General features: G+C 36.7%; 1 protein-coding gene across 7 annotated transcripts in view; it reads right to left on the bottom strand.

Annotated features, from left to right (window-relative positions):
• The window catches only part of pde9aa (phosphodiesterase 9aa), a 40,905-nt gene extending 19,359 nt beyond the window's left edge, over positions 1 to 21,546 (bottom strand). For 3 of the 7 annotated variants that reach the window (XM_053234287.1, XM_026913242.3, XM_053234286.1), the window contains exons 1-9: positions 21,363 to 21,546; positions 19,701 to 19,765; positions 19,410 to 19,577; positions 17,896 to 18,042; positions 9,016 to 9,086; positions 8,837 to 8,914; positions 5,412 to 5,455; positions 2,159 to 2,213; positions 1,712 to 1,782 (exon numbers count right to left, since the gene is read on the bottom strand). In XM_053234287.1, the coding sequence (XP_053090262.1) occupies positions 1,712 to 1,782; positions 2,159 to 2,213; positions 5,412 to 5,455; positions 8,837 to 8,914; positions 9,016 to 9,086; positions 17,896 to 18,042; positions 19,410 to 19,487 (544 nt within the window). In that variant the 5' untranslated portion in view covers positions 19,488 to 19,577; positions 19,701 to 19,765; positions 21,363 to 21,546. Of the gene's footprint in view, positions 1 to 1,711; positions 1,783 to 2,158; positions 2,214 to 5,411; positions 5,456 to 8,836; positions 8,915 to 9,015; positions 9,087 to 17,895; positions 18,043 to 19,409; positions 19,581 to 19,700; positions 19,766 to 20,408; positions 20,515 to 21,362 lie in introns of all 7 variants that reach the window. The other 4 variants (XM_053234284.1, XM_053234285.1, XM_026913241.3 and 1 more) reach the window with 4 other exon arrangements.
• Positions 21,547 to 21,601: the final 55 nt, after the last annotated feature.

The raw sequence follows: 21,601 nt of genomic DNA, 5'->3' as shown, positions 1-21,601 counted from the left end.
AGGTGTTGCCTTGGTCTCCAAATTCCCCAGATCTCAATCCGATCAAGCATCTGTGGGACGTACTGGACAAACAAGTCCAATCCACAGAGGCCCCACCTCGCAACTTACAGGACTTAAAGGATCTGCAACTAATGTCTTGGAGCCAGATACCACAGCACACCTTCGGAGGTCCTGTGGATATTAGGCAGGTGGTTTTAACGTTATGGCTGATCAGTATATACACATATCAACATTTCAGTTCATCCCAAAGGTGTTCAGCGAGGTACAGATCAGGGCTCTGTATAGGCCACTCGAGTTCTTCCACATCAACCTTGGCAAACCATGTTGTCATGGACATCACTTTGTACACTGGGGCATGTCAGTCATGCTGGAATGGGTTTGGGCCTCTTAGTTCTAGTGAAGAGAAATTATAATGCTACTAAATTCAAAAGACATCCATCCCAGAGCCTATCTTGGGAAGACTGGGTGCGAGGTGGGACTCCACCCTGGATGGGATACACATTTACACCTAAAGCAATTTAGCATAACCAGTTCACCCAATGGCATGTTTTTGGGAGGAGGGAGGAAATCAGAGAACTGGGATGAAACCTAAGCAAACATGGAGAAAACATGCACAGATATTTCAGGCACAGTAACCCAAACTCAGGGTCGAACCCGAGACCCTGCACTGCAAAAAAAAATGTCATCTTAGCAAGTGAAAATATCTTGAATACAGTCAAATTTATCTAGTATTTCTTATTATAAGATAACAAAAAAAAATATATATATATATAACATCATTAAACCTATTTCTGGACATTATTACTCATTTCAAGCTTGTAATTTCCTTATTCTATTGGCAGATAATTTTGCTTCTTTTTAGAAATACATGCTTAAAATGAGCATAATTATCTGCCAATATAACAAGATTATTTCAAGCTTGAAATGAGTACAAATGGCTTGAAAAAAGTTTAATAATCTTATATTTGGTTGTAATCTTATAATAGGACATACTAGATAAATCTGACTATATTCAAGGTATTGCCACTTGATGCCATTTTTTACAGGGTGGAGCTGTGATACGGTAAGGCTACTCGCTGCTCCACCATGTCACCTAGATTTTTTTTTGCTAATAAAATAAAAAGTCTTTCATCAGTCAACATTTCACAGTTCACTTACACCAATTACTTACTTAGATTTTCTAATTCTTGAGATCATTTCTTGAAGTTCAACCTAAAATGTTAATACAGGGGGTTCAAACTTTTGATTGGCAGTGTAGATAATGTGGTTCCTTTAGATAAGCTCATCTTGTCTTTCTTCTACTTGCTGCAGGTGATATGAGCAAAGTCATCTTTAATTTTCTTTATTGTATTCCAATGTTGATTATGTTTAAGCCAAAAATAGTAATTACAGTTAAAATACTACTAATTGTGTAGGCCTGGTGTGCAGTGTTGTTCTTTTATCCATCAGAGAAAAGAGATTAGTCAACCGTTTTTTTTTTTTTTAAATTTAAACTGTCATTCCTCTATATAGCTTGTATACATGGGAATGAAATGTTGTTTCTCCAGGACCATGGTACGACACAGGACAGTACACAAGACTACTAAAAGTGCAAATACACAACTGCGTGAGACGAGTGCAGGACAATAAATAAACAATTTTATTGTTCTGTGTATTATTACATCATTCGCATTATGATCGTTAAATATGATAATAAAACAATATGACTTACATTCCACTCTTTTCTCCAACATGGCCAAGCGGTTTGTCACTTCAGTCTTCAGCTCATTTATCTTAAAAGCCCTGAAGAGAAAGGTTAAGAAATACAGAGACATGTGAGGTAGAAACTAACCAATTAATATCCATGCAAGGCAACACATAAAATAGCATACAACAGCAGTAGAGCAACTATAATAAATGCAAAAGTACATGTGGAATGCAGAAAGATAAAACGTATGTAAATGCATTAAGTGAAATTTACGACACGGCAATAAAAAGGGAAAAGTTGTGAAGAGGAAAAATTCCTCTGTCTTCTACAGTTAAAACAGACTACTTCCTGTTTGATATGATGAGGATAGATAGTAAGCTCCATACTGCACTGAGCCTGCAAGTGCAATGCACTGTAAAATATTAGCAGTGAGAAAGCACAGAGAAAGACAGAGAAAAGGAGAGTAAGTACCTGGAGAACTGCTCCGCTACCTGAGTCAATACATTCTGAAAAAGTTCTTCTTTATCTACAAAAGGACACAACAGCAAACACAGTCACCGGCTGTCAGAAAAACACACAATGTAGCCCGTCAGCAGCAGGAAAGCCATTACAGTTCCTCGTCGTAAAGCATCAGAGTGTGTACGATGCCATCGGGGCAAACATGAAGCATTATGCAGGCAGACGAGATGGAGAGTTAATGGAAGCAGCTTGTAACCAAGCAGGAAAAGTCAGATGGACAAGAGGACAGACAGATACTTTCTCTTCTACCTCACCTTATCATGTACTACAGATGCTCTCGTCTGGGTGTTAAATGGAGGCTCTCAACTTCAGTTCCCACACACACACACACACACACACAAACATACACACACATACACACACATACACACACACACACACACACACACACACACACACACACACACACACACACACACACACAGGCACTCACAGAACACATCAATATACATACGCAAACATCTCAGCTCTGATTGGTCCATAGAGAAATAGTGGACAAAGTTCACTCAGGTGGACCAATAAAACACAGAAAGAGAGAGAAGCAGGTGATAGTGAAGGTTTCCTATTGGTTGCTTTCCAGAGCACAATGTGTTTCTTCTCTATAGATAGAGAAAGTATTAGGTTAAGGGTCACACAGTTGCTCAAGGATCTACTCCATAAAAAATGTAAAGCATTCACTCACACATAACTGAAATTTTCTTGATTGTTTACAAAGACAAAAAAAATCATTAGGTTTATATGGCGGGAGACATAATGTTTTATAGGTAACCTGGTTAAGCACACTAAGAAGAACTTATATGGACAAGAAATATCAGAAAATCCCTGCTTCCATTGACGTAAGGTTTAGATTTAATGAGGTTTAGTGTTAGGGTTAATGAGGTTCATGCTTGTGAAGTCAGGGTTAGTGTTAATGAAGTACCGGTGAGGATTACGGAGGTTAGATTCAGGGTTAGTTTTTGGGTTAATGATGTCAGAGATTGTGTTAATGATGTTCAGATTAGGATTAGTAAAGTTGGGGTTAGTAAGGATTTGTGAAGTTAGGGTTAAGGTTTGTGCTTTCAGGGTTAATGATAATGAGGACATGGCTAGTGTTGATGAGGTTTGGGTTAGGATTTGTGAGGTTAGGGTTACCGAGGTTAGGGTTACCGAGGTTAGGGTTAGTGAGATTAGCGTTAAGCTTATTGAGGTTAGTGTTAGCAAGTCAGGTTAAGTGAGGTTAGTTTTAAGGTTAGGAATAGCTTAATTCAACAACAATAATTCAGTAATTATTGAATAATTACAATAATTAAGTCAATAGAAATACCACATAAGATAGTAATACAAGTGTGTGTGTGTGTGTGTGTGTGTGTGTGTGTGTGTGTGTGTGTGTGTGTGTATATATGCGTGCGTGCACACTGCGTAAATGCTATTAATGTCAGACGTTTTTCAGAATTGGTTTAAAGTTCGGAATTTACTAGTGATAAGAGCCAGATCAAATGAACATGCAGCCCATAACCACTCAGCAGGAATGTTTTTACAGGATAATAAACACTCTTCCTCTTCTGATTGCACGCACATCTACAAGTTTATAAAGTTTCGGCCTACTAACACCAACTTTCGCAGCCAGAGAGTCCTTATAGATTAATTTGATCAGAAAATGAACTAAATATAAATATTAAGCATATAAGGCAAATATATGTACGACCATATTCATTTATTGCATTTATTTGAGTTCTTTTATTCCTGAACTTTCCAACCATATATCCTAATTGCATTAAATGTATTAGAATTTTGTACATTTAGTTAGGTTAGGTTCATGGTGACATTATTACTGATAAACACCCTATGTGACAACCATTAAGGCTCTAAGGCAGTATACCCATAAAAACTCAATCATAAATAAAAAAAAGAATTAGGTATGTCTCAAATCTCATACTATTGTCTAATAGCACCCTACTAAACCAAATACTCAGAAAATATTAACCCTAAAACAGAAACTAAAATACTCAGAACCTACTAACCCTAATCGTCAGAACCTTGTAAACCTAATACTCACAAACTTGTAACCCTTACACTCAGAATCAACTAAACCTAACAGTCAGAACTGGTTAAGAAGCTACTAACCCTAATACTCAAAACCGCATAGCCCTAATACTCAGAAACTAATAACGCTAATATTCGAAAACTAAACACAAAATACTAAAAAAGGACTAGTTATTGGTACTTACCCAAATAATCACAACCTACTAACCCTAATACTCAGAAGCTTATAACCCTGATACTTGTAAGCCTAATACTCAGAACATACTAACCCTAATACTCAAAAACTGCTAACGCTAATATGCAGAATCTACTAACCCTAATATTCAGAAACAAACTCAAAATATTCAGAAAGTACAAGTTGGTGGTACTAACATAAATACTCAGAACCTACTAATCCTAATACTCAGAAATGTGTTACTCTAATACTCAATAGCTACTAACCTACAATGAATACTAGGAACCTACAAACTAATAGTCTGAACATAGTAACTAATACTTGAAAACTACTGGCTCTAATGCTTCTAATACTTTTTGACCATTTATCTACAAACAATCCATAATGACAAATCAAGAACATGTTTTTAGAAATGTCTGCAAATGTATTAACAATTAAAAACTGAAATCTCATTTAGCATTCAGTATTCAAACCCTATATTCAGTACTTTTTTGCAGAAGCACCTTTGGCAGCAATTACAGTGTCAAATCTTCTCGGGTAAGTCTTTACAAGCTTTGGACTTGCCTTTTTTCTGCATCAGCAGTCATGTTTGTTCTGTCTGTTATCTGCTAAGTCCCTCCCCTTCCATTATGTGCTACATGATGGGACCACTTCATTTGTTCAGCAAACAAATTTTATCATCTGAATCTTTTTATTGTACTGCATTTCTCAGGGTAAACACAGTATACAGTTATGTACAGTGATAGTCTAGAATAGTACATGCATGCAATTTGAAACATTACACACATTACTTATTACACACCTCATGTGCATCCTTATCTCAAACCTAGCTGGCTCAAGAGGCTATTTTTACTCTCCTGTCCGGATACCTACTGTTTATAGCATTGTTTATACAGTTGGTGTGTTTATGTGTGTGTTGTAAGGTGGCGCATTTTATAAAGGTTGATATACTCGAACAATCATGCATGTGTGTATAAACATATACAAACACATTAGTATAAAACTCACCAGCAAGCTGTCCTCCAGTGAGGGGAACCACTTTGTACGGCGACCTTAAAAAAAACAAGGGGAAACACAAGGTGGTTACAGAGCAGCTGGTGTCACGCCAAAAGACGCCCCCTGTCTGTGAGTGCTCTTACAAACTGCAGAATGACTACCCTGATTGGCTTCTGTCTCAGCCCTAGGTAGTGATTAGTGTTGATTGCATCTACCATTGCTGCCGGGCTCAGGGACACTCTCTTGATGACTCATGGCTGTTACATGTACATGAGCCCCTTCCTCATTCCTTTATGTGGAAGACTGTTATATCTGTTATGTAAACGGAGTCGCTTTGAATATGACCTTCAGATAAGATAAAAAAAAATCTCACAAACAGGAGTTGCTTATGTGCACAGTATGATCTAAATACATGCACTTGGAGATATGTTTCATGTGAGTTATGAGTAATTGGGGTATTTGTGTATATGTGTGTGTGTGTGTGTGTGTGTGTGAGAATTATAGCTGTATCTATGAACTAACATGACCATTCTAGACAGAGATCACATGGTCTCTCCTGGAGGCGGTAAACTGTGCTGCAGAGGACAGTTCTTTAAAACTTCCCCCAACTCATTCATCTGCTAGAAGATTCCCCAAGTGTGTCCTTGCCTTTCACCACTGTTAAATAATATTCGATCTCATTATCAGAATATATTTATAACTAGAATATTCAATACATCACATTATCTGGGTGTGTCCTTAATCTTTTATCTAGGTTCTCTAACCATTGCTACAGCATTTCTAATGAGCAAACAAATAAAATCCCATATTGGGCAACATCTCAGCTTGGGTAAGAAGAATTGTGCTGGACGGAAGTGTGAGTGAATGAAGGATAGCTGAATTTTAAACCAAAATAAATTATGTCAAATCTTTTCAGATCATTTTGAATCTCCTGTGCACAGCCCTCTTCAAGTCATTCCACAGGTTTTTGGTGGGATTTAGACCTGGGCTCTGACTGGGCCATTCCAAACCACTGATAATCTTCTTAAGCCGTTCCTTTGTTGACTTGGATTTGTGCTTTGGGTCATTATCGTGCTGGAAGGTGAAATTTTTCTTCATCTTCAGCCGTCTAACAGAGGCCTGCAGGTTTTATGCCAAAATAGATTGGTATTTGGGCTACGATTATTCCTTCTATATTGACAAGAGCTCCAGCTGAAGAGAAGCAGCCCCATAGCATGATGCTGCCATCATCATGCTTCATCGTGGGCTTGATGTTCTTTGGGTGATAAGCTGTCATTTTTAGCACCAAAACTATCTTTTAGACTCAGACCCAAAAAAGTTCTATCTTGGTTTCATCAGACCATAATTCTTTTGTACCCCTCTCCTGATTGATACCTTTCTACAATGAGATCCCATACATGTTTTGTAAGCTGTTTGTGGACCACGGTTTCAACAGTTAGATGAAACCTAGTAAATCCTACAGAAATAGCTGATCTTTATTTGGAGTAGTTAATCAGAATCACTTCAGTAATGCCAGCTGTTCGATAAATACTTTTGAACATGAGGTCATGTGTGATTGATTACTTCTGAGCACAGTCACATGTCCCATTATAAAAGGGTGTGCATACTTATGCAGCCAGGTTATTGTAAGTTTTTTTCTTTTTTTTTTCCTGAAACGTTTCTGTTTGCATTTAACTTGGATTTTGTTGCATGCTATATCACATTAAAGGTGGAAAAAGATCTGACATCATTTATCTTGGTTTATTTTTTTTTTTACATCACAAAAACCTGCAATTTTAACAGGGGAGTGTAGACTTTTTAATATCCGCTGTATATACAGTATATGTAAAGAAAAGGTAAAAGGTATTTTAAACACAGTTAAAGTGTCCTTTACAACAATAAGTAATTCATTACAGTTTCAGAAAAATGTAGAAAAAATGTAAATTTACTCAACCCTGTTACTTGAACACATTCGCCCCTATGGAATATTTGTATATTCCTCTTCAAAAATCTGAATTTTCGATGATATTGCACTACTGAGTGATGTCACTTTGAAAGTTCAACCCTGTTAGACAAATTTCTAATTGAAAGAAATTTATTAAGTAAAAAAATATATTTAAGTGAATCATTAGAATTGTCCTTAATGTCCTTATGCCATAGTAAAGAACATTTTGGGTATTTGTTAATTCTAAATATTTGTTAATGCTTAAAAACTCAAAACCCACTACTTTTAACCTGACTTTTAACCTCACATAACAGAAAATTTTGGAATGGTTAAATGTACATTTCTTAGATTCAGTGTCTAAAATTATAACAAAGAATGGCACCCCAATCATGGAATCATCCATATGGACTTCAAAACATGCCCACATACTCCTCTCAAAGACACACCCATTCTGCAGACTCTTCTCTTTTCTTCTGTCTAGCCTGATGATTTGTATAGTTGGTCTGTGAGAGATGCAGCTAGATATTGATGCTTTTATTTGCAGGAATATTAACACAAACAGTAATGCTATTTTTGCCTGAGAGGGAATGTAATTGATGGTCTAGCACCATGACGCAAACATTCTTAGGCCAATATTTTGTTTTCAAAGTGCTGCATGAATGTTATTTCTGTAACATAAGCCTCTGAACAGACATTGTTAAAGTCGGTTTTACACAGTACAGTCCCTGCGGGCTCTTACGATTATTACTGGTCACACTGTATGAGATGATCCCAGTAAGAATTCTGTAACAGACTGTGTGATAACATGCTCATGTCAGATTAAACGATGAAGATAGTGGCTACATTCTTCTTCCATACTGGGTGCACAGTGACACAGAACAGGTTTGTAGCTCTTCAGCTGGAAAGCATAAAAATAGTTTCACATTGTCATAATAGTAAATAAACTCAATAAACTCAATGAACAGAGATTTTGTGTTCTAATTAGCTAGCTGCACACCTGGAAGCTCTAATTACGGAGACATTACGGAGATGTTCTGTCTGCTGCTGCACTTCAACAGACTGCTTTTCTTTTAAATTCAGTATATTTTCTTTACGTTGCGCCATTGCCACCGCCACCGCCATGTTTGTAGCTGTCCAGTGAGTTTTGTGTAAATCATATGCCATCTTCCTATTTTTATAGATTTTAAATGAGTGTCATAGCAGCACTCACACTGAGATTTTAAGCAAAATTTTCGGACTCTGCCAGAACTTTGTCCTCAGCGGCCACTGGTGAGCACACGTTATACGTTTTAAGATCACAACCTCAACTCACAACCAAAGACTATCCCTTACAATGTACAACTGTGCCTGTGACCGCAAAAATCGGGCTAAATATCATACACTATAAACCCGGCTTAAGTATGCTTTAAAGACATCTTTTGGCTTCAAATTGTCTTTTTTCATTTGAAGTATACTTGCTGGATTAAGTATGGGAATGCAGTGTGAGAGCGAGGGGGGGTCAGGGGGTGATTACCTCTCCGAGTTGCTCGGCATGGTGGGGTCAATGGAGACCATAGCTCCAGTTGAGTCCAGGAGGGAAATGGATGTATTCCTGTCAAAAGCAGATGCACATGCTAAATATGGGGGCACTTCAACTAAAGAGGATAGACAAGCACACGCACACACACATACACACACACACACACACGTTACCTGGGCAACCCCATGGCTGTGCAAAAGAGCTCCTTGATATCACAGGGACTACAGAACCGGCTGAAAACCACCTTTTAGAGGCAAAAAGAGTAAGGTCAGTTTCTCTGGGCAAACCAATCCAATTTTCAATCTTACTTCACAAATAAAACCACTTCTCTCTAAGCCGTCGCATCATTCTAGAAAAAAAAAAAACATAATACGAGTAAGGAAGCTTTAAACTATAGCATGTGAACTATGCCCATGTACTGTGTACGTCACAGCTTTTATAAAACCTTCCTGAAAGGATCTAAAGCTTATACAACACAGCCTTGAAGCTGAAATCAGCTACATGGCATCAGGTTCATTTCAAGGTTTTTTATTGTAATGTGCACACAAAAGCAGGTTGCACTCTACAAGGAAATTCTACTTAATGTCTCCTTCCGTTAGCACTTCAATAAAAGACTTTGGATAAATAATGGCAAACTGGGACCTTATGAAGATTTCTAACACACCATATAGAGTTTGATAGAGTTGAATCAGGTAAGTTAAATGAAGCAAACCATGCCATGCTGTTAACCAGAGTCCTGACACACCTGATGTAGATCATAAAGACAGAATAAATCAGAAAAACATAACTGCAACATGCTTTATACTTTTAGTAGATGCAATCTGACGTAAGACACAATTACGTAAGATTACAATTCCATATGTACAATTAAAATGAAGATACAATTTTAGCACAATCAATGCACAATAAACATGTTATTTGACACATAGATAATCAGCTGTGCTGTATGGGTTATGTTAACCATCTACAAACAAGCACCGTTATAAGGAAGCAACAAGCCTACTATTAGTCCCAAGTATCATGCTTATTTACCTGTATTCATGAAAAATGCCCCGAAACCAAAATATGTATACTTTACTTACAGCTGTACAGAAGCACTTTTGCTACAAAATTTGGTACTTTTGAACAAAACCTGCTCTTCTACACTGTAACCATACTCAATCCAAGGTAAATAATGTAGCTGGCTAATGCGCTTCATTCAAAATCAATGCACCAGTGCTATAAAGAATGAAGCTAGTGATCTAAGTGCACGAGCATGCATGTGTGTGCTTTTCATGGCCACTGTTAAATTTACTTAAAATTGCATATCATATGAATTTCTTTATCATTTATTTCAATTCTATTATATTATATTTCATTTATCATTTTTACTATGAGTAAAAAAGTATAACACATTACACCAGAACATTTAAAGAAAAAAATCTTCCAATGTGTTTATAAACACAAATTGTGTTTACATTAAGGTTATGCAATATGCAATATACAGCAATATTCTTGACTACCAAAATGTATGTAGGTTAGGACTGTTGCTGATTTTGGAGGTTTAAAAAAAGTTTTAGAAAAGCTAGATTTCCATTATATGTCCATTAGACTTGGGCAAAAAAAAATTTGTGTAGAAAGCTTGTAAAGATATACCAGTGACATGAGAATTGAGAGCAACAGAAATCAGGATAATGATTTATTTTAAACTGCAGTAAAGGTCTTGAATGATTTGGAGGAGATTTATGTCTGATATTTTACTAAAAACAGCCTGAAATGGATTATCAATAAGTGTGGATACAATGCATGAAAGGGTTAATACTAATTAGGTTATTCATTTTGCATATCAATATCAGTATTGGTATTGATAAGCGAAAAAAAAAAAAAAAAAAAAAAAGGTATTGATGCACCCCTAGGCCCAAGAAGTAGTATCAGCTCAGCTGGTGGAAGACATTGCTCTTACATAGCCCCTAAACTGTAGAATAACATACCAGAAAACATTAGGAATGCTTAGTAGTTACATGCCATTAAATCCAGATTAAACCCATACTCATCTCACCTGGCCCATTGTATCTTGTTACATTTTTGTGCTAGAAAACTAGGAGGAACTGAAAAGCTTCGTGTGTACAGGAACAAAGGACAGAACGAAATATATCACCAATATATTAAAATATATTCAAATATGCAAAATATACACAATATTAGATATACAAAGGCAAACGCTGACACAGACTCGGACCTTACAGGGCTCAAATGACAAAGTCATTGACTGTTGGTTTGAATCACAACTAAGGAACCCTCATGGCTAGGTGTCCCAGAGGACACGGTTGGTCATCTGTCATAATTGATTTCCACTGAGAGGGACGGATATCAGAGTCTCTATAATCAAACCCTGTTAATCTGTAGCAAGCTCAAGTGTTTTCTGCACTCATGACCCAAAACAATATTAAAAAGTATAACTTGGTGCTATATATTTAGGCAAATTTAATTCACAGTTACTGACGCTAGGCAGCATGTACAGTATAACATATCAGGAGACATTACATTAATAATAAAAGCATTGTCTGGGCATCTTTAGGAAATGGTTTACTTAATACAAGATAGAAATGTTACTTTATAACAGGGGGTAGGAGTGATCAAGTGTCTGGTTAGCCCTAGTGAAATGGTATAAAGTCGATTATGTTGAGAAAAAAAAAAAAAAAGACTGACGTTTAAACCTTTTACATGCAAAGTAACCTACATTCAAGCACGTTCTGACAAGACAATAAAATTCTTCTCATTTTCTAGGTGTGCAGAGAACAGACTCAAACATTACATGAGTTTCATAAAATGACATAATTTAACATTGCTCTAAACAGCATATAATATACTATCTTCATTATTTGTGTAACACATAACACAAATCTTAAATGATAACCTGACACTCTGGATCTTTAAAATCTAGTGTGTAAATATCTAGTGTATTTGTCAAGCGCCTCTATCCAGCACATGCGCGTCTTTCATGCTGAATTCCAAATGAGAGATCTGAATTGATCTCTTCTCTTCTGATTTGCACTCAAAGCTGAGTGCTCTCAACCAATGAGCTATCAGTCATTTTTATACTGCGCCCTGAGACTCAAACAGATTGAAGCGTGTGCTTCTGATGGCACAGACAGGCACGACAAAGCAACAAAAGCAGGTGCCAAACTCAAGTAGCACTGCGAATGACTAAGAGAGAGAGAGTAAGACAGGGAGACAAGCAGTGAATGACAGACAGACAGACAGACAGGTAGGGAAGGGAGAAAAAAAAAGAGCCAGGTTTACATAAGTAATGGTTAATCAATAAGAAAGATCAGTACAGAATATTAAACCTCAGAGGAATTTACAGGCATCTGCCTTATTTGTTTGAACTTCTTGCTCTCTTGCTCTCTCTCTTTCCACACCTTGAACACAAACAATGAATTTGTGAGCTTAATGAAACCTATCAGGAATGTACAAGGGTGAGTCAAATGAAAACCTGTGTGTGATATAAAAGTGTGACATAAATTAGAATTGAACTGCAATTTTTTCAAGAGGAATCTGGACACTTGTTAAGAGCTGGAACATCTAAACCAAAAGAAGATTATGTAGAAAGATGATATTTTTTGTCACCCCTGTTTGCAGTAAACATCATTAAAAATTAAGATTTTCTTTTGACTCATCCATGTAATAAACCGAAAGAGCTACTGAGAAGAGATGCTTTGTGACATTCTTCTTCGAGGGCAGAAAAATACCATATCATGATACGGATGATAAATAATATGTATTGGCAAAAGGGCAGACACACACACACACACAAAAAAAAAAAAAAAAAAAAAAAACCTGTGTCATTGATATTGATATTTAATGTCTAAAAATATTTAATAAGGAAAAAGGAAAAACAGATTAAATAAAACATTCAATAAGCTATTTGTTACTGTAAGCAACAATGGAATTGGTCAGTGTTATAAAAAAAATACTGACGACACCCACAATATTGCAAAATTGATCATATCAATTAACACCTAGCCCTAATTCAGCTCGACTGTGGGCTGCAATCTGTACTGTCCAGAGAGAGAGAGAGTGAGAGAGAGAAAGAGAGCATGAGATACAGAGAGACAGAGAGAGCAATACCATGGATCCCACTGTCAGATGGGGGGAGTGTATATATGTGTGTGTGTGTGTGTGTGTGTGTGTGTGTGTGTTTGTGTGAGTGTCAGGACTGAGAGCTCTTGATGCAGCAGGTGTGTTAGACAGAACGAACTGCAGTGATTGACAGTTGACATCACAGAGCACAGCTCCAGGTCCTACAGTCCTACAGTTCAACAAACACACAAACCAAACAGGCATTTCTCAACAGACTAAGAACATGTTCAAGATCCTCACATGGACATCAGCTCATCTGAAATCTCGAAATACTCTCAGACTGCAGATACTGATACCACTCTTAACCACACGTTAAAGGAGTACTCCACCATTTTGTAACCTAAACTGTTTTAATCTGTGTGTGATTACCATGATCAAGAATTTCAACACATTTTCCTGTACTGAGTAACAAACAGAAAACCTGCTTACATGAAACTTGATTAATATTCAAATCTAAGGGCAGTTGTATATTTAAAATGTGTGAGTATACATCATAAATTTAGAACTACTGCACAACCATTACACTCTAACGATATAGGTCATAGGAAGCAATGAAGCTAAACATTAAAAAGTAATTCAGAAATATAGACATTTACATTTTCCCAGAGGTTTTATTGTATCCATGCACCAACACAATTTACATAACTACAAGTTCTTCCATTTGAAAAAAAAAAAAAAAAAGTCTCAGTCTCAACTCTGAAACGGTACAATTTCTCAAGCTATACAAATTTAAAGCTAATTTGACAAATACCTATGACTGAAGAATTCATTAAAGTGTTCTATAAAAAATATATTTCAATTATATGAAATTATGTATTTATTGACACCCCAACAACTGCCCCTAGACTTTCAGAGTTTTGCCTAAACAGATTTTTCTCAGTATGTGTCAATAATGTGTCAAAATTCTTGCTTGTGGTAATTATATATGCTACAGATGGGGTCAAATTCAATTTAATATAATATAATATTCTTTTAATATACCACCCACCACTCCACCCTAATGAAATGATAAGCCTCTTGGATGAACAGTGAAAAGTCTTTCAGTTGCCAAGTCCAGTGTCCTGGACTTACTGCTCCCAGACATTCAAACACCAAAACTAACTTTTCTGGGTCTTCATGAAGATACTCCTATTTAGTTTTCACTTCTGTTTTGTAGTTAATCTGCTCTAGTGGTGTGATTATTAGTGAATTTAGGAGAGAAGAGCCCTTGAGATGTAAAACCACACTGGCTTTGATAGTGGCAATATTTGTGTTATCACTCTGCACTCACATGTATACAATGTACAGGTTTGTCAGTCTGAGTGTGTGTGCACCTGTGTATGAGTGTGTGAGAGCTCCGAGTCCTATTGTCTTTCATTCAGCCGAGCAAATTTATATGCTGATTGCTTTGCCCTACTTGGAGCAAAGCCGAGTTGCAGCTGGAGGCACATTTACTTACAGATGTGCACGAGAGACATACAGGAAACACTGCAGGAAGAAATATATAAATTAATGGAATATTCTAGCATTTTGTATTGCATGACTGATAACACAGCAAAACAAAGATCTTATAAACAATTTTAGAGGACATTATAAGTGCTGTGTAATGCCTTATATTGCTATATTGCGACATCACACACAGATCACTTTCCAAGTTTCCACGAATAACTGTATAACTGTACAACACTGATGGTAACAACTTACACAGGGATGTGTATAGTGCACACTTCACATAAATGGATTTAAGAAACATGTTATTTAGCATTGGTGGAAGGAGTCTCCATTGTCAGTGCATCGTAACAGTCAGAGGTAATGCTGTAATTTTAAGTTTTCCACCATGGGAAAGTCTTCAGGACAGAGGACTTTTGCATTTTCTCAGTAACATGACAAGCTGCATTTTTTTTCTCATTAAATTCAAGAGATAAATAAAAGAGAGAATGGTGAGGGAGCAACTGTTTATAGCTGTTAATATAAGTGAAATCAGGAACTAACTTGGTTCTCAGACAAGTTCTTTAATAAATATTAATTGCAATCGTTGTCAAATCACTGTGGCACAAGAGTAATAAAACACTCGTTATTGGAAATAGTAACTCTGCTTTACGCTGCATCACATCACCTCGTCACTGATAACTTTCCTACAACAGCATGACCAGTAGTGTTTTATTCCTTACATCCTGACACACATCCTGAATCAACATGGGAAAGTTTAGAGGAGGAAGAAATATGCAGAGCAGATACATTCCAGGACCAGGGTTGGGAATCACTGATTCGCCAAGCAGGTAACCAAGCAAGTGAGAAATGTTCAAGGACTTAGTTTCGCCAAGGTATTAGCTTTGGATTTTGTTAATTCATTGAAAATTTTACCAAAAGTTTGTTGTTAGCTGTATTGAATTTTAGAAAATCCAACAACATTTCAAATATACATGGACCTCTTTAACAAGAAATGCATCATCAATGATCTTACCAGTTTTAACTGATGGGCTTGTAATCATAATTATATATAAAGTATTAGTGAGCAACACAGTATTGTGAATTTGTTTAAAAGGTGTCGTTAGCATTGTGTGATTTTAGTATTTTCCAAACCTGCTTTTTAAAGATGCAATGAATTCTGGAAAAAATGCAGGTGGTCAGCTGAATGCATTGAGGTCCAGAGTGAAAAGAAGGACAGCGGAAAATGCAAATCACTGAGCTGTGTCTAATTTGACTCCTTATCATTTTCACGGAGAAACAAACATACAGTGTGCTGGCTGACAATGCCCAGAGGGGAAACTGAAACATTTACGTCTTACGTCTTATTTTTCTATTCTTATAGATTTTGATGAAAAAAATCTGAAGATCTAATAAAGTAGAAATGACCTGATAAGGCATATGAAACACGTAACAAATATGTGAATTAATATGACCCATGCAATACTTTGGTATCAACTCCCACCCTCAGACTAGAAGAATGGTTGAGTCCAGGAGATTGCAGTCAGTAAATGAGAAAGCATTACCTCATTTCCGTATATCTAAGTAGCTGTAATACAGAGTGCCCGTGTTTGCTAGTGTGTGAGATGACAGAGAGATGAAATTAAATGGACACCATATACACAAAGGGTCTTTCTCTCAGCTGTTTTTAGAGCTGTACTGGACACTTAGAGCTCTTCTTGTGTATTTTAATCATTCATCCACCCTGAATAGACTGTAGGAGGAATTGTAGGTGGCAGCAATGACGAACTTTAAAAAAAAAAAAAAAAAAAAAAAAAAAAAAAAAAAAAAAAAAATTCTTGGTTAATCCTACCCAATTCATTTACACAAATATCACTGCGAGTCAGCTAGAATCCAGAGCACACAATGATATAATTTCCATTTGATTATAGAATCGTTTAGACTCATTATGGTCGCAGTGCACAAAAGAAACGTTCTGTGTGAAAGCAGTAATGGAAAAAACCTACAAAACAAACTTAATAATGCTGTTCTAATCCTGATAATAACCCAATTCAACACCAAGAAAAATGTTCATAAAGCTCTAATTGTCTCTGATGTTTAACCACCAGCCACAAACTGAAACTTTACAAGATGACTGGGACTATTAAAGACTGCAGATCAGTGAAGAATGACTTGATTTACCTTACAGACACACAATAGAAGTGGGTTTTGTATATAACCTTATATAGGCACAGCAAATAAAATTGTACACCAGGATATTTCCAACCTACTGTATATACATACCGGTATATAGGTATAGATGTTAAATGTAAAATCTGAATAATAAAGCTGATTACATACAGTATATCTGTAGATCTAGCCATTAATCTCTCATAATAGCTGATAATTGGATAATATGACAATCTAATTAAAATGAATTTATACAGTCACAGGGTTCATCTCCTGATTTCACAGCCATAATCACCCGAGAGACTGATGAATGGAACTTTTTCTTTTCAAACCTAATCCAAGTGAAATTGTACATTAACAAACTGCATCCAACAGGCTCAGTGCCTTATTATGTAAAATTCAAAATGCAAACATATGCATATTTTTTAGTTTAAATATTATCAGGTCATCCATTTCCTTGTTTGCCTATTACACATGCTATAACTGATTATATCCACCAGTCTACAATATAAAAGTAGGATATGATATGATAAGGCATATGAACCATACAACATGGGAATTAATATGAATCATGCAATAGTTTGGTATTAATTAAATGTATGCTGTGATGGAGTTCATCTCCTGGTTTCCACTGAAGCCATGATGACAGTAAACGTCTGATATTATACTTTTTCTTCTCAAACCTACATCATGTGAACTTGTACATTAATAAAATCCACATCCAACAGGCTCAGTGCTCTGCAGGTGACAAACTGGATATTATACACAATTTCCCTCTGTTCACTACACTAGAATATTTGTGAAGGCAAATATATGCATATTTACTAATTTCCTTGTTCGTAACATGATAAGGCACATGAACCATATAACGAATATGTGAATATGAACCATGCAGTAGTTTGCTATGTATTAAATGTATGCTGGTTTCCACTGTAGCCATTATGACAGCAAAATATACAGTTTTCACAGTAGTTCGAACAGCAGCTCATCCTTGTTTATTATCTATTATAGCTGCTAGAACTGATTATATTCATCAGTTTACAGTATAAAATTGCACTCAGCTATGGCAGCTCTAATGCCTGATATAATGAGCTATACACTTGCATGTGCAGCTCTAACAGACAATACACACTCTCATACACACGGATGTATGATGACCTAATTGCAGTCAATTTTCCACTCTGACACTAAACTTATCTCCTGATGTTACAGCTACTAAACATGTAGCTATAATCTGATGATCTGATTAATGCAACTTAAAAAAAAATTAAACATAAAAATCTGTGAGTGTAAAGAATAAGAGGATTTGTGCAGTAATGTAGTCTGTGCCTTAAATTTGACCCCATCCTGGTTACCTTCTGAATCCTGCCGTCCACGTCCAGGTAGATGATCCTGTAAGCGGAGGACGCGGAGCCCATCTCTCCCTGTCTCTCTCTCTCTCTCTCTCTCTTTCTCTCTCTCTCTCTCTCTCTCTCTCTGTCTATCCGAACCCGAACTCCAGCCTCGAAAAACAGAAATGAGCAGCAGCAGTGTATCGCAGAGACATCGAGCTCTCAACTCATCTCTCTGGCACTGGCGCGCGCACACACACGCACGCACATAGACACACACACACCCGCGCGCACACACACACACACACCCGCGCGCACTCAAACACTGGGTCTGACAAGCGCGCGCGCACACGGGAAAACAATTATGCGAGGGTACATGTACACACACACACACACACACACACATACATATATATATATATATATATATATATATATATATATATATATATATATATATATATATATATATATATATATATAAAACCAGAAAGCTTATAAACTCTTTACTTCTTGTAACATAACTTCTGGTTTTAACTCAGAGAATCAGTATTAACAGCCAGGCAAACCCTCTCACCACCTTACAGAAAAATCACAAAACACATTTCTCCTGATCATAAGTGTCACACGCGACTGTGTTAATTGCATGGGATCACATGCGGAACCACATGTGAAGGTGCATTTCACCATGTTACACCCTGAAAGTGTGCACGTGACATGTGAACATCACATGCGAAAAGACATGACTCGTGTAAAAATCATAAGTGAAAATAACATAGTAAAAAAAAAACATGCAAAATAATAAAATCAATGAATAATTTGTAAATGTAAACAAACAAACACAAACAAACAAATAAATATAATTGTATAAAAACCACATGTAAAAATACATGAATAATTTGTACAAAAATAAATAAGTAAACAACAAATAAACAACAAACATACAAACAAACAAATAAAACATGTGAAAAGCCCACAGTGTGTGTGAAAATGTGTGAAACATAAGACATGAAGTGTCCAAAAAGTTTGATGTGTGAAGTTTATATGACTTTCCTTTAAGGGCCCCAAAACAAACAAACAAAACAGAGAACAGACTTTTCATTTGTAATGTAGTGTTAATCTGTAAAATCACGTGACAGGAGTCTAGTAACATGTGTGTGTAAGGTGTAGAATGGTGGAGTGGTGTCTAGTCGTGTGCTAAAGATTTCTAACCTGTACATAATAACATCACAAAGATTAGTGTGTCTAAAAAAGGGGGCGTGGCCACCCGGGTGTGAAGGATGGCAGCTGCTGCTCCAATTGCTACTCCAACTCTGATCTCAAATCACATATTTGAGAAATCTATTACCAATATATACTAATACAATTCATGCATCTACATTTACACCACTTGGCCAGAGTGACTGATCTTCATGCTAGTACAAACAGCGTACGGTCTATTTGGTATAGCAACAAAAACACTAAGAGTCAAAGTTTTATGTATAGAATTTTTCCTCTTTTCAAACAGCCAGGGGAAGTTCATTCCACCACCTTTGTACCTGTATAGAGAAGAATCTTGATGAATATCTCCCTTTATCTTGAGAAATGGTGGGTCTGGTCAAGCATGAAGGCAGCATGGTGCAGAGGTGTGTGAAGTGCCTTCAGGTAGGTGTGGGCTGCTCTGTTTTTGGGCTTTGTAGGCGAGCAGTAGTGTTTTAAATCTGATGCTACTGGCAGGCAGGGAAGGAAACACAACAACAGGGTAGTGTGGAGAGGTTGAAAAGTCGTGCAGTTGAATTCTGGACCAGTTACTGGAGTTGGACCAGTCTGGCACGCAGAATAAGACCTACCAAGAGCGAGATTCAGTAATCCAATCTTGAGATGATAAGAGACTGAAGAAGCATGTGAGTGGCATCTGTGGAGAGAAATGGTCAGATCCTCCTGATGTTGTAGAGAAGAAACTTATATGATGAAGTCAGGCTAGCAATATGAGAAGAAAACTTTGCAGAGAAATGTATCATTTCTCACTTCATGCAAAAAAATTTTGGACAAGCCACTGTATGAATCAGTTATATTTATTAACAAACAGAGCAAGGGCTCTACAGGGTGTCCGCAAAAGCATGATACAGCGACTGAGAAAATGCGTAGAGCATAAGGGTGAACATGTACAGCATATGTTGTAAATAATACTTTATAACAAAATTAAAGTGCTTGTATTTTGCTTTCTGGTGTGATGTAACCTGTCACCTCCAGGCGAGTACTCAAACACTCGACCTTTGGCTATGGAGCAGATCAGAATGCTGCTCTTTCCAATCCTAAAAACTCTAAGCTCTAACCTTAATACAGTTGGGGTCATAAGTTTACATACATCTTACAGGATCTGCAAAATGTTAATAATTTAAAAAATAAATAAAAGGGATCATGAAAATTGCATTTTTTTTAATTATTTTTTTTTATTTAGTACTGCCCTGAATAAGATATTTCACATAGCAGATGTTTACATATAGTCCACAAGACACAATAATGTTGCCTTCTTGAGCATCAGTGAATGTTTGCACCTTTTGTAATAGTTGTGTACGAGTCACTCAGTCGTCCTCAGTGTGAAAAGATGGATCTCAACATCATTTAGCCGCTGATGGAAAGGGGTCAAATATCCAGAAGATGCTGGAAAACCAAAGAATGTACAGGACATGGAGGATTTTTCTGAAGAGCAGTGGGCAGTTTAACTGCTCAGGACAAACAAGGGACTCATGAATATTTGTTAAAAACAGTCGTTGATCATCCAGGTAACACCACACATTCTTAAAAATCAAGCGTATTTAAACTTTTGAACTTGTTCATTTTTGTAAATTCAGTAATTATTTTGTCTTGTGGACTATATGTAAACAGCTGCTGTGTGAAATAGCTTATTCAGGGCAGTGCTAAATAAAAAATAAAATGCAATTTTTATGATCCCTATTTTTTTCTTTTAATTATTTACATTTTGTAGATTCTGCAAGGTGTATGTAAACTTATGACCCCAACTGTACATTTTACATACTAAAATGGTATATCGGTGTCTCAGACAATACGCGGGGCCAGTATAACATCTGATACAGTTTAAGTTAGCAGTTTATGAGATAACCCTACCATACTGGTCACGCTGTACATGTACAGTTACTGAATACTGTCCATCTCTTGCTATGCACAATTTGTCCATCAGTAGAAAGAGACCACCAAAAATTATATTACATGCTGCTAGGGTAATGTTTTATGTAAAACTGGGACCACAATCCACTGACACAGAAAGATTTTTAAAAAGTGAATATTTTACTCTGCCACCAAACAAATAGGAGGCCATTTCTCCAGGGGTAAGCAAGGCCTAAACAATAAACAAAAGCTAACACTACCTCCACAAACAAAACTACCTCCCCCTAACATGAACTAAAAATGAAAGATATTAGGAAACTGTTCCCAAACTTTCTTCCTAACGGTAAAACCAGAAGAAAAGTGATAAAGAAAATGGTGCTCACCCCCTTCAGGCAGTGGCGATGCCAAGTATAAATAAACATTTACTGTAATTAACCAACACTCAGTAAGTTCACAAACTCTCTAAGACACACTATTCATATCAGTGTCAACAATTACACACTTAGATTTAGCACGACCACAAAAGAGAGTCAGCCATCTTCTTTTCCTTTTCTCATTTCCCCTCCCAGGAAATGCCCCGCCTTTGTCAATCAACAGCCAAGCATTGTAGCAGCTCCCCCTA

The sequence above is a fragment of the Pangasianodon hypophthalmus genome, chromosome 5 (assembly GCF_027358585.1).
Source record: "Pangasianodon hypophthalmus isolate fPanHyp1 chromosome 5, fPanHyp1.pri, whole genome shotgun sequence".
NCBI classification, from domain to species: Eukaryota; Metazoa; Chordata; class Actinopteri; order Siluriformes; family Pangasiidae; genus Pangasianodon; species Pangasianodon hypophthalmus.
Note: the sequence above shows the minus strand (reverse complement) of the source record. Positions and strands in the feature narration are given on the sequence as shown.